Here is a 13,278-nt window from a genome sequence, read left to right as displayed (position 1 = left end):
GGCTGGCAGGAGCAGTAGGGTTCAGATGCTGCTGGATGAAGTGGCAGGGGGCCTGCTGGGTCAGCCAGGTGAGACTGGCTGATGGGGAGGGTGGGTCCATATGGTGGACTGGAGCATTAGGCAGGCTGGAGAGGATGTCGTAAGGGAAAGCTGAAAATCCATCTCAGCTGACCAGCTTCACCACCTCTTGTGAGTCAAGGACACCCACGAGAAGAACCTATGGACCATCTTCTTTAGGGCTGGCCCAGCCCCTTTTCTCTCTTCCTACTCAGTTCAATGCCACTTTCACAGCCAGGGGACTTGCTGCACTGCCAGAAACACAGATTTGGGAGGCACTGATAAGGAACCCACAAGCTTCAGCAAGTGACTGCCCTTCTCTGCCTCAGTTTCCCCATTGTAAAATGGGGATGACACTAAGCTACTTCAGCAAGGATGTGGGTGGAGCAGAGACTGTGGGTGTGAGCAGGAAACTCAACCAGGTAGAGTTTAGCCTTTTTGCACTGGAAACCAGATGATCGTAATGGGCAGGAGCTCTCTTGATTCACAGATTCTACGGGCCCAGTACGTCCATCAGGTCCAACCTCCTGCAGAATGCAGGCCAGAACATTTCACCCAGCGATTGCGGAAGTCGAGGGAGTGATTCTTTCCCTCCCACGTCAGTGAGTGCTAGTGAGCCCAAAAAGTTGTGATTGAACTTGCAGCATCTGTCTACACACTTCTGTGTCATGTACAGCACCTTGCACAGCAGCAGCACTTCCCCCCCAGAATTCACGGTGAAGTTGATCAGTTCCAGGCATTGATGCCGCCTTGGTTTCTCCTGTTCTCTGCCTGCAGCAGGCCTCAATTTAGGCTTCCCAGGACTGAAAGGCTTTAGTTAGACCTAAGTTATTGGGGTCAATATAGTGGGAACGACGTAAATATGTAATAGGGATCAGACTCGAGGGTCCCTTCTGGCCTTAAATGCTGCAAAATAAAGGTTTGTTAGTTTTTAAATCCCTTGGTTCAGTAAAAGGGGGCTGCTAGGAATGTGGAGGAGAACAGATCTATCCACACCTGGGACGATCGTGTCACTCTAAGGCCTGGTGTACACTGGCGGGGGGGGGGGGGGGGGAAGAATCGATCTAAGATACGCAACTTCAGCTACGAGAATAGCATAGCTGAAGTCGACGTATCTTAGATGGCATTAAAATTCCTTACTTCGCATCATGGCGCTGGATCAACGGCTGCGGCTCCCCTGTCGACTTTGCTTCCGAGTTCGGCAGTCGACGGGAGAGCGATCAGGGATCGATTTATCGCATCTACACTACATGCGATAAATCGATCCCCGATAGATCGATCGCTACCCGCCAATCCGGCGGGTAGTGTAGACGTACCCTTAATCAACAAACCGCTTCCCCTTAGCAAAAGGTGTTTATGGCTCTCCCCAGGAAACAGAGCTGTTCCTCTCTGAAATACACTTGCTTGTGTAACATTGCAGAGTCCTGTGTAGCACGCGCCATAAACCAATTTATTAGCTCTGTGCCTTAAAAGGGAAATGTAAATCATCACAGCAGCTGATTGCCCCCTCTGCAAACCTCAGGATTTTATGTGCTTATGAGACACTTTTTTTTTTAGCTGGGTGAATTTTCATTCAGCCCCAGGGCTGGGATATAAATATCAAACTCATTCTAACTGCTGGTGCTCCTGCAAGCCAAGAAGGGGAATATGCAATTATACCTATTTATAGCATGTGAGCCCAAGGCTGCCGCACAGTGTTTTATTATGAAATGAAAGACTTTCTATGCGCGCTTTGGGCAGGAGTTCCATTGACTCCCGCCCCTCCCCCTTCTCCCTGCACCCCGGTGCTTTCCGATGCCTCTCACTGGAGGACATTCAGTCTAATGCAGAACAAGAGAGGGCCTTAAAGCACCAGCTACCTCCCTATGTCGGCGGATCTCCAGGGCAACGCATTCCTCCCCTGCCCCAGCTGAGTTTGGCCTGCAAGCTGCTCTCCAACCCCTACTTGCCATAGAATCTACTGTTCCCATTTACTGCTGCTCTCCCGGCTTTCATCTTCGCACTTTGCAACCAGAGATCACTCCCTCCTTCATTCATTATTATTTCCAGGGCAAAAAGGTTCCAGCTGAGACCAGGGCCTCATCCTGCGAGGAGTAGAACTGGTCAGTTTTGTTGGAAAATGCCAATTTTGCAGAGATGTAGTGGGCTGACGCATTTCCAGTGAACCAACAAGCAGGGTTTCGGCAGGCCGCTGGTAGGTCTCCAACCCAGTCGTCTGGTAGACTGCAGGGCTTCCGGGGTCCCTGCCACCGAGCAGGAAAAGTGCCACCCCTGGGAGCTCCAGTTGGCACCAGGGCTCTCAGCGTCCTAGGCTACCCCTCCTGCAGCTATGGACCTTGACTTGTCCCCTGGAGTAAGGGTCAGCTGGCTGCTCCAGTGCACGCGGAAAGATACTGAACCAAAACCGTTTGATTTTGCTGCAAAATAAAAAAATCCAGACTGTCCTTTTCCCTGGGAAATGTCATGTTTTTGAGTTTCTGTTCCAATTTGGAACAAAAACTTGTTCAAGAGGTCAAAGAATTTCTGTGCAGAACAGAAATTCAGAGTTTTGACCCGTGAGGAACTGCACAGCCACACAATGAGAAACAGTCCCTGCCCCGAAGAGCCCACAATCTAAATAGACAAGCCCGATGAAGGGTGGGGGAAATGAGGCGTGTTCTCCCCCTTGGACTGATGGGGACCGGAGCAGAAGATTTGCCCTGGATTACACAGGGAGGCTATGGAAGAGCAAAGGATTGAACCCAGATCTCTCCAGTCCCTGCCTAGCACTTCATGCACCCGCCCATCCTTCCTCCTTTCCCCAAATAGTCAATGTGAGTTTTTAATTGGGGGTGTGTGTATGTGAAACTTTTGAATTTAGTTTTAAAGACAAAAAATTAAGACCTTTCCCCAAGGGTCAAAGAAACTAATGCGGGAGCCTAGAACCTAGCAACCCCAGTGATCAAGTGCCTTACAACTAAGTTTGGCAGAATTCAAGTCTTCTGGGTTTTGTACCATTTCAGTGGGTCATATCAATGTTTAGATTTTTAAGCATTTTCCCCCCTAATTTTTATCTATTTAAATTTTCACATTTGTGGGAAATCAGTGGGGGGCAAGTTTCAGACAATAGGGGCTCAGACACTAATTATTTAATGACCATAGATGTTGAGCTTCAAAAAGCGAGATCTGCATAACTGTTAAAACCCGTTTTGTGAACATCACATGTTAAAATATACAAAGTAAATATCCTTAACTCAGAGACTAACAAATTTATTTGAGCATAAGCTTTCATGGGCTACAGCCCATGTCATCGGATACATAAAATGGAACATCTAGTAAGGAGATATATATACACATACAGAGAACATGAAAAGGTGGGAGTTCATGTTCTCTGTATGTATATATATCTCCTTACAAGACGTTCCATTCTATGCATCCGATGAAGTGGGCTGTAGCCCACGAAAGCTTATGCTTAAATAAATTTGTTAGTCTCTAAGGTGCCACAAGTACTCCTGTTCTTTTTGCGGATACAGACTAACACAGTTGCTACTCTGAAACCTATCCTTAACTCAAATTAAAATAAATTCTCAGGCAGAAATTTTTTTACTTTGCCTGTCAGTAAATTTTGATAATGGACAGAAACGTGTTTGGTGAAATTGACAATTAATGATATTTACCGATAAAAAACAAACCCTTTGAAACCTCCTTATAAATACCATGATACAGGCACCTCGTTAGCCTGACACCCCCTTTAACCACACAGCAAAGACAGCAGACTATCAAATACTGCCATGCACATGTCCCTCTGAATGAGAAGTCTTCAGCTCCACAGCCCATTCACCACTCACCCTCGCTTCTGAAATGCAGCCAGCCAGCGCTGGCCTTGCAGGGACATTGGTTCAGGCCCCTAAATGGAGGCCCGGTCCATATCTGTGTCATCCTCCAAAGCCATAGGAATATTGCATGACGCCACCTGCCAAGGTGCATTACGTAGCTGGAGTCCCAGGACCGTGAGCTTGGCTGACAGATCCCGGAGGGAGCAGTGGGGGAAAGCCGGGCAGGCAACACATTTCAGAGCCATTTGGAGAAGGGGCACACAGAGCACATCCTCCTCCCCTGGGCCATGCATTGTGCTGGGGTCACAGTTGGCACTGAGGGGCTGGTAGTGCAGCCAGTCAGAGATTGCCAAGAGCAAAGGCACTTTCTACTTCTGTTTGCAGCTCACCACTCGGTTCAGAGCTGGCATTACCTACCCACCCCACACCAGAGCAAACGGGGGTCACAGTTCAGGAAGGATCTTCGCTGCCCTGCTGTGGGTTCCCCTGCATGAATGTCAGAGGGCTGTTAGCTCCCTGCTGGGACCAGCTCACCCGGCAGGGGCGGGGTGGCGGGCCTCAAGTCTCAGGCTGCCAGATGAGACACAGAGGCTGAGCACTCAGGAGATCAGAGCTCTACGCTCTAATACCGAGCTGGCTTGTGTCACTTTGCCGTCCCATGCCTCGTTTTCCCCAGCTGTAGAATAGGGACAATCATGCCACCCAGCCTTCGAGAGCCACAGAGGGAAAAGCACTCCATGCACTAGCTTGTGATGGCCAAAGTACGTGGGTGCGTTCTCCGAGGGAGCAGGTAGGTAGGTATAGTTGGGAGTGGAGTCTTGTGCAGCCGGAACACAGCCCTATAGGTACCTCTGCATGTCATCGTTAACTCTTTCACTGCTGAGCATTTTATCACACATCCAGACAACGTACTGTTGGTAGATGGAGTGGCTGACAATAGGGCAGCGGAGCTGTTGGTCGAGGTTTGCTGGCATGGGGAGATAAACTTTGATGCCCCCGCCCAACCTACAATCACCGCTGCCCAAAGGAGGGAGGAGATAAATTCCCTTTCCCCCTTCTAGCTACCAGAAGACCCAGTTACCCACCTCCTTCCCTGGTTCTGTCAATACAGCACCAGGTTTCACCAAGCATTTGGCGGGGCTGTGCGGGCTCCCTGACTTCGATTTGACAGTAAGCCAGGGACAGTGTGTAGTGATGGAGTTGGCGCTGCAGCAGAGTGGAGGAGCTACTGTGCATGGAGGATTTGTACCAACCCCCCTTATTGAAAATGCTGCAGCAGGAAGAGGGTTAACACAACCTACAGCCATGGAACAGCTTCTTTTCCGCTTGCGACGCACTCTGCCTTAGACTGACCGCTGCTTGCCCTCAGGCCAGGGGCCAGCTTGCATGGACTAGAGCAGGTGGTGATGCCGTCACCATTAACCCTTTAGTTAGCAGAGGAGCCAAGAGATCAACAGACCTTTGGAGGGCACAGTACAGCTCTATTTCACCGCCCGCTGCTGGCACACATGGCTTCCTACGCCGCATGCCAGCTGGGGCTCTCCTGGGACTGCCGGTGCAGCTGTTAACAGGCAGCTGGAGCTTACGGTCTCTCCCAGGCCCCTGCTGCTACGTATTTCCTACCCACCCACCAGTGAAAAGAGTCAGGAATACAGGGAATTCCCCCCTCACCCAGGCACTCAGAGGGAGCAGGGGCTGCTGGAACCTGGGGACTTGCACCTCCCTGCTAAAGGGGGAGGGAAGCTGCAGGCTGCATTAAGGCTCCATGAGCCACCACCCCCCCAGGAGAGCATCCTATAACCCAGCACCTGCTCACACCGTCCCCCACCAGACCAGACACACCCGCACATGAGACGCTGGGTGGATCGGATCGGCACCAGGTTTCCACGACAGCCGCGTGATCATTGCAGCGTGCAGACGGCAAGCCTGGTGCCAAGGCTGCCTTCGGAGGATGGGCACCATCTCTAAGCAAAGGAGAGCAGAAGAAGCCAGGACTCTGGGCCAGCAGCTCCCACGTCCTGCTGTTGTCATTATTTATTAGGGACCCACCGTCCGGAGAGAGCACACAACAAGTATGGAATGGCTACGAGTGTGAAGTCCCCACAGCCGAGGCAGGGCTGGGCCAAGGCAGGTCAGGGGACTGCCAGGAACACAAGGGGACCCTGCCTCACATGTGGGGAAGCCATGTCCCGTGGGGAAGGACTGGGGCTAGAGGATATCACTGGTGACCTGGAGCTGGGAATCCCTCGGGCAGGAAGAGAGGCACCTAGGGAGGGAAGAATGGGATCTACATCCGCTGGACAACCTGGGAAACTTCCGTCCATCACGGGACGGAGATTCCATGTGGCTCAGACAGGCCAGGCGGCCCGGAACACCCCGCCCGGCTGGGCCCCTATCTCTCGCCCAGCTCGCGAGCCCGCATGGTCGCAGCCTCCACGGCGTTCATGACGGTGGCCCGCAGCGCCCCCTTCTCCAGCTCGTGCAGGGCGTGGATGGTGGTGCCGCCAGGCGTGCAAACGTTGCTGCGCAGCTTGGCCGGGTGCTCCCCCGTCTCCAGGATCATCTTTGCTGCTCCCTGCAAGAGGAAGCGGGCTCAGAGGAGAGCGGGGTGGGTGGGGGGCTGTGCCTTAGCATCCTATAACTGTCCCAGCTCTCTGATTTGGGGAGCTGGGGGAGGGAGACCATGTTCCATCCAAACTGCTCCCTTCCCAGGAAGAGACGCAAACGACTTCCCCACTCTCCCATTGGCTCACTCTGTGGCCTTTGGGAACAGAACCCAGGTCTCCCAACCTGGGTGCCTTGCTCTGATTGCTAGACAGCGCTGCCTCCCATTGTTATACATGGTGTGAATGCCATTAACACAAGAGTTAAGGGGAACCAGGTCAAACTCTCGTCATAGTAATGCAGCTAATGTACCCCATTGTAAATTCATGACCTGCTTCCTCCAAGGGGTAGAAAACCCTGCCTTACAATGATAGACTCACGGAGCTTGGTCTATTTAGCTTAATGAAGAGCAAGTTAAGGGGTGACTTGATCACAGTCTATAGGTAACTACGTGGGGAACAAATATTTGATAATGGGCTCGTCAGTCCATCAGAGGAAAGTCTAACACCATCCAATGGCTGGAAGTTAAAGCTAGACAAATTCAGACTAGAAATAAGTCAGAATTTTTTAAAAGTGAAGGTAATTGGCCATTGGAACAATTTACCCCAAGGGTCTTGGTGGATTCTCCATCACTGGCAATTTTAAAATCCAGATGGGCTGTTTCTCTAACAGCTCTGCTCTAGGAATGATTTGGGGGCAGGTCTCTGGCCTGTCTAAAACACAAGGTCAGGCTAGATAATCACAATGGTCCCTTCTGGCCTTAGAATCTATGATGGATGCAAGAAATTGGCCAGCTGGTAATCCACAGATTAAGGGGCAGCTGGCTCCAGGAGCCCTCTTCCCCAGTCTGTGCATGGGGATCCTACCTCTAGCCTGCATCCTGCTCCCCCTCTGTTCACATGGTTCGGGTTTCGCTAACTGGAAGGACTTTGGGGCAGTTACTGACTCTTCCCAGGTTAGTCCGGTGCAGCTGCAACCACCTCCTCCCTCTGGTGGCCATGCTAGGACAGCCAAAGAGGCTTTGCTTTTTCCAGTTCAGCCCCATCACGTCCTGGATGAGTCCCCAGGAATCTTTTGCACTGACTGCAAGGATTCTTAAGCAGCAAGGCCCCTACGGGTCCCAGAGGAGCCCTTACACACTTGGCTGATCACAGCTCAGCTCAAACGGCAGAGTCCGTCAGAGAAGCTAAGGGGGTAGGAACCAAGGTGTGGTAAGACAGCAACAGCTAAGGAATTACTGGAAAGGCAGATGGAGCCGCAAGGCACTGGGGCGATACAGGAGTTTTCCTTAAGACTGAGAGCTTTCCCTGGGCACTTGCTGTATGGGCAGTAGCAGAGGGTGCTGCAGGCTGCATTGGGGAACCCAGGACTGGAATAGATGTCGGAACTGCAGGTCAGAAGAAAGGTGCATTGGGAGCTGATGGAGGGGACAGGACTGGGTTAAGCGGGGGAATCTGAAGACTGACAGCGAAGTCCGAACTTACCAGCAGTGTCTGGGCTGCAATTTTATTGGCCAAGGCACTGGGCATGCCCATCTTCACAGCACCGTCTGCCAGGGCTTCAGCAAACAAGTAAACCTGGAGCAGGGAAAGGCGGACATTCAGGGAACAGCTAGATCTTACCCCTGTTGCTTCTGGAGGACAGGACATGGAGGCATCCTAGTACAGGAGCCAGCCTGGCAGCGCCGAGCCAGCAGAGCCTTCCAAACGCTGCTGGCCACCATCCTGATCCTGGCAGAAATCAGACGCCCATGAAGCTATAAGCAAGTTACAGGCAAGGGACTGAGGTCTCCAACTGGACTCCATTAGACCCCTGATTCCCAAGCCTCTATGGGCAACGGCACCAGTTACTAGACTAAGTGCTCAGCCGTAGCAGCCCCGGACCCCCGTGTGCTGTCTAACCCACCAGGGGCGCAGGCTGCCCCACTCTAAGATCACATGGTTTAGAGGCAGCCGAGGGTCTATCACGGGCATGAGCACACACAGCTCAGCAGGCACCAGGGATTCGTCGTTCAGGGAGAGAGGGGAGCCCAGGGTGCCCATCGGAGAAGCCTCAAGTGTCAGGACTGATAACCCAGAGCAATGCTTGGGAGTCGCTGTATGCAGCTGCAGAAAGGCCAGGGTGGAGGGAACAACCCTGCCCTGGCAGGGCTGGCAGATGATTAACCGGGAAATACCTGGGGCTGGAGGGCCCAGCGCAAGGGCACTTACGTAGGCTACCCCGCTGCCACTCAGGCCTGTGTGGATATCGATGTAGGACTCAGGCGTTTCTTCACACAGCCCGCAGGCGGACAGCAGGCTCCTCAGCAGGGCGGCCTCCTGCTCCCCAGCACAGCTCCCCCGGGCAACCACCACTGCCCCCTCCTGCACCACGCAGGGCAGGTTGGGCATGACCCGCAGCACCTTGGTCCCAGCAGGGAGAAGCTGCAGGGAGAGACGGCCATGATACTAAACCAGGAGAACACTGCTGCTGGTGGGGACAGGGGCTGGGAAACAGCCCAGCAGTCTCAACGGAGGGTGTAGTATGTGCCTTTGGTCACAGAGGACATGGCAGGCTTAACCCAGCCCTTGCAGTGTGTCCACATGGCAAACCCACCAGGCAGCTCAGGAGCTCAGCATGATTGCCAGGGGAAGAGAGGGCTGAGAAGGCAGAGGGGCTGAAGGTCAGGATTGAGGGGCATCGGCAAAGCTGGGGGGGGGGGTGTCCAGGACTGGGATAACAGGGGGGCTGCAGGTCAAGATAGAGGGGCACAGGGCATAATATTCAATCTGTGGCAATCATTTTACATAGTACAGGGAGGAGTGGAGGTGGGTGGGGAAAAACCATTGACAGCAACTTAGGAAGGAGGGTTTGCGGAGCCTAGCCGGGGTGGTGTGTGTGTGTCAGCTCAGCGCCCCCTGCTGGATTCAGTCTCTTCAGATACGTACAGAGAGGCAACAATCCAGAAGCAGGACTAAACAGAGAGCAGCTGATTGATGACAAGAAACACAAAACCACCAGGGATTACGCTTGCTGGCTAGCACAGCCCACCAAGCAGGCCCATGTATGCCTGTGCTAAGCTCCAGGGCTTTGGCTCCTACGCTGAGACTGGCACAAACTGACCTGCTTGCTGGCAACCAGTACATGGCGACCTGGCAGGGCTGGATTAAGGCATAGGCATGACAGACCCATGCCCTGGGCCCCAGCTCCTGGAATCATGGGATTACAGCACATTTTCAGCTTTCACTTAAAAAAAATAAAAGTCTCTAGCTCTCTTGACTGCAAAGGGAAGCTTGAAAACATTACCTGGGCATAACAGGTACAGGGACGGCTGCCTGAGTCTGCAGAGAAACTGGGACAATAGCTCTGAGAGGTGTGAACTGCCTCATACACCTCAGTGGGCTGGATTACACCTGGAAGTAGCAAGCACCGCCTTTCGCAGAACAATACTCCATGTGTGGCAGAAGGGGAAGAGTACAGCAGGCCTGGCGTTCCACCCCAGCAGGCCAGGTGTAAGTACTGGGACACCCCTTGCTACCCCCTGCCTCTTCGGGATGGACAGGGTAGCTATTCTTAAGGGATGGATGCCCCCTGCAACTCCCTCCCCTGCCCCCACACCCATTCCATGTAGGAGGGCATATCTATGGCACATGGGGGGGAGCCTTGATCTGGCCCTGGCTGTATACACACTGGACTCACTGGAGAGCTACGTGGATTTGGAGCGCTCTTTACCTACAAGCATTCTTCCTCTTATCCAGGCCATTGTATAAAAGCAAATATAAACCCTTCACATGTGTGTGCATGCCCCGGACACTCACAGTTTAATGGGGGGTGGGAGGGACAAGAGGGACCATCAGATACTCACCTGTTGCAGGGTCTGCAAAGTGACTCCAGCAGCCACCGATACGATAATGTGGTCCTGGGTAACGGCAGGAGCAATCTCCTGCAGGACTCCAGGAAGCAGGTGAGGCTTGGTGGCTAGGAAGACCAGGGTACAGCGCTGCAGCACCTCGCTGTTGCAGTGCGTCGTCCTGCAGCCCAAATCCTGCCGCCCAAGGAGATGGGACACAGTTAAAGGCTTGGAGAGGAAAGGCCGGCAGAGCGGGACAGGCTGAAATTCACCAGTACAACAGCAGCACTCAGCACCCGCCTGCTCTTAACACGCTTTGTGACATTAAAACTCAGCCCTGTGAGGTGGGGAAGGGCCATTTGAGGATCATTTCATCCGGTACTGGCATGCACTTTAAACTGCAAGGCTGGGGTACTGGGCTGAGTATTGACCCAAAGGGAAGGGCTCCCCCAGCTAATTCACCAGCACCATTTCCCAGGGCACCCGGGTGTTCCTCACAGGAATTTAGTAGCTTGCAGGATCTGATGGGATCACAACAAAGTGGCATCAAGCACCGCTACTGTGTTTGCCTCCTGTTTCCAGACATCAGGACACTATTAGCTCTTCCAGTCCCATGGAAGAGAGACTCAACCTTTCCCACGCAGCCTGTCCTCGCTCACCTGGAAGGCGCCCAAGTTCCTGTCGGACGGCGCACTGGCCAAGATGTTAGCAGCTTTGACTTTTCCTTAAAACACAGAGCAAAGAAGGAATCAGCTGCGTTAAGATGCATCAAGACAATCCTGCGTTGCCTCCAACACGGACAAGAGACCAAGACAAACACAGATGAACCCTGGAACCATCACCCAAACCGGGCTGGGGCAAGAACCCAGCCCAAGGGTTCCCCCCTCACCAGCAAGTGTGAGATTCCCAAGGGCTGTGAAACGCTAATAGGCAGGAGAAGAGGCTAATCGCTGCTGGAGGAGCTTGCCAAGCGTGGGCAAACAGGGGCCGTGTGCTCTGTGGGCAGCGATGCCAGGTGACTGCAGGGAACTTACTTTTACCATATGAGGGCAATCGTGTCAGCAGACCTGGAATGGCTGCAAGCATCATGGGAACAACCAGGCAGCTCTATGCGGCCTTCACTCCCTAGGAATCGGATCCCAGTGTCATTGATAACTGGACCTGAGCAGAGATGCCCCTCGCAGGGGTGCGGATGCTGGGCATGGCAGCTACTTATCCCAGAATCCTTTGCACAGCAAGGACATGCAGACGCTTCTGGGATGAGGGGTGCAGCCGGGGCCTATAGAGGGACGTAGCCGCGGCTGACATGGGGCTCTGGAACTCCAGCGCTGGGCATGGCACGGGGCTCCATCACTGAGCACCAACATGCAGCTGCCCCGCGGGGTGGTTATACAGGGACCCATTGCCCAGCGCTGAAATGCAGCCACCTCTGGGGCGAGGCACGGGGTTATACAGGAACACCTCGTGGGATGGGGGAGCAGGGCCGCCCAGAGAGGGGGGCAAGTGGGGCAATTGGCCGCCACGAGAATATCGTATTCTATAGTATTGCAACTTTTTTTTTATGGAAGGGGCCCCCGAAATTGCTTTGCCCCAGGCCCCCTGAATCCTCTGGGCGGCCTTGTGGGGGACGCCCTCAGCAGTGGGGCGGGGACTGATTACACAGGGACCCCTCATGGAGTGGCAGAGGGTGCCCTCTAGCATGGGGGGGCTGGTTACCCCGTGACCCCTGGCGGGGCGGGGGCCCTGGGGAGGGGGAGTCCCGCCGCGCCCTACCTGCGCGCACCACGCCCTGCGCCACCCCTTGGGCCATGCGCCCGGCCCCCACGAACCCGACCCGCAGCTCCCCGCGCGCCTCCATCGCGGGCCGCCTCCCCCACGTCACGCGGCCAGACACGTGGGGCGGGGCTCCATGCTCGCGCCCAGCACCGCGCGGCGCCACCCTGGCCCCGCTGCCGACGGGCGGAGCGCCGCCTGACCCCGCCCCCGCCTCGCGATTGGCCGCGCCCGCGTGTGATGTCATCGGGCGCCGGTTTCATATGGGTCCCGGGAAGGGGAAAGCTGCTTCTCTAGGGGGCGGTGCCAGGTGAGTGTCGTGGCTGGCCCACGTGGGGTCCCGATGGGGGCGGGGCGTGGTCCCCGCTCTCCTCCCACGTTGGCAGCACTTGGGGGTGCACATGCTGGGGGGGGCTTGTCCCCGGGGGGAGGCAGCCCCGCCCCCGTCTCTCCCCAGCCCAGCCCCTCTCCCTGGCTGGTTAGCAGCTTTGCACCCCCCTGGCTCCTCCTCCCCCCTCCCCGGCTCTCCGAGCGCTCCCCACAGGGCGGTGTCCTTCTCCCCATCGGGGGGGGGGGCTGCAAAGGGGGGGGCAGATCCTCCCTCAGCATGGAGTCTTTACATCCAGCTGGGGCATCTCTGTGTGTAAGCGCTAGCTCCACCACCAGATGTGGGCTGGGGACTGAAATTTGGGGGTTGGACTAGATGGGGGGTTGGACTAGATACCTCCTGAGGTCCCTTCCAACCCTGAGATTCTATGATTCTATGCTGCCGTGGGACCCTCTGGCCCGTGCTAGACAGGAGGCCAGTCTGAATGATGGTAACGGGCCCTTCAGTGTCTAACCCACCCCTGCTCCCAGTCATACAGTCAGCACCAGCAGCAGCACCGGGATTAGCGCCCAGAGAGCCCTGCTCCAATCCCCTGGCCCTGCTGCCATCTGCCTTGAATGTGTCTGCTCTGCGCTGAGTGCCCTGGTCCTGCAGTGACTGGCTCAGGCTGTGAATGGACAGCCAGGGCTGTGGCCTGGAGTGGCTGGTGTCACGGTTTCTGAATCAAATGATCAGTTTTATTCCACTACCAGTCTTTTTTTTTAAAGTTCTGTAACATCGCTGTTCAAAGACCTCAGAGACACCACATCTAGTGGCTAAAACTGGGGGCTGGGAGTTAGGACTCCTGGGTTCTGTTCTAAGGCCTGTCACTG

At 54.6% G+C, this 13,278-nt stretch overlaps 1 protein-coding gene across 1 annotated transcript; it reads right to left on the bottom strand.

Moving 5' to 3' along the window:
• Positions 1 to 5,868: 5,868 nt before the first annotated feature.
• On the bottom strand, positions 5,869 to 12,163 carry PYCR3 (pyrroline-5-carboxylate reductase 3). Its single transcript, XM_065399287.1, has 6 exons — positions 12,079 to 12,163; positions 10,965 to 11,029; positions 10,321 to 10,500; positions 8,687 to 8,899; positions 7,961 to 8,053; positions 5,869 to 6,447 (listed from the first exon to the last, which is right to left on the bottom strand). The coding sequence occupies exons 1-6, from the start codon at positions 12,161 to 12,163 to the stop codon at positions 6,265 to 6,267; spliced, it is 819 nt and encodes a 272-aa protein (XP_065255359.1). The 3' UTR covers positions 5,869 to 6,264.
• Between the last annotated feature and the right edge of the window lie 1,115 nt (positions 12,164 to 13,278).

This window comes from Emys orbicularis, chromosome 2 (genome assembly GCF_028017835.1).
Source record: "Emys orbicularis isolate rEmyOrb1 chromosome 2, rEmyOrb1.hap1, whole genome shotgun sequence".
In the NCBI taxonomy this organism is placed as follows: domain Eukaryota; kingdom Metazoa; phylum Chordata; order Testudines; family Emydidae; genus Emys; species Emys orbicularis.
The sequence above is the reverse complement of the archived record's forward strand: the minus strand, read 5'-3'. Positions and strand labels throughout refer to the sequence as shown.

Coding starts and splice junctions, on each gene's coding strand:
- PYCR3 (XM_065399287.1), bottom strand. CDS start 12,163: ATGGAGGCGCGCGGGGAGCTGCGGGTCGGGTTCGTGGGGGCCGGGCGC. Junction 11,030..12,078: donor GCAGGGCGTGGTGCGCGCAG/GTAGGGCGCGGC, acceptor CTGTGTTTTAAG/GAAAAGTCAAAGCTGCTAAC. Junction 10,501..10,964: donor GGAACTTGGGCGCCTTCCAG/GTGAGCGAGGAC, acceptor CTTGGGCGGCAG/GATTTGGGCTGCAGGACGAC.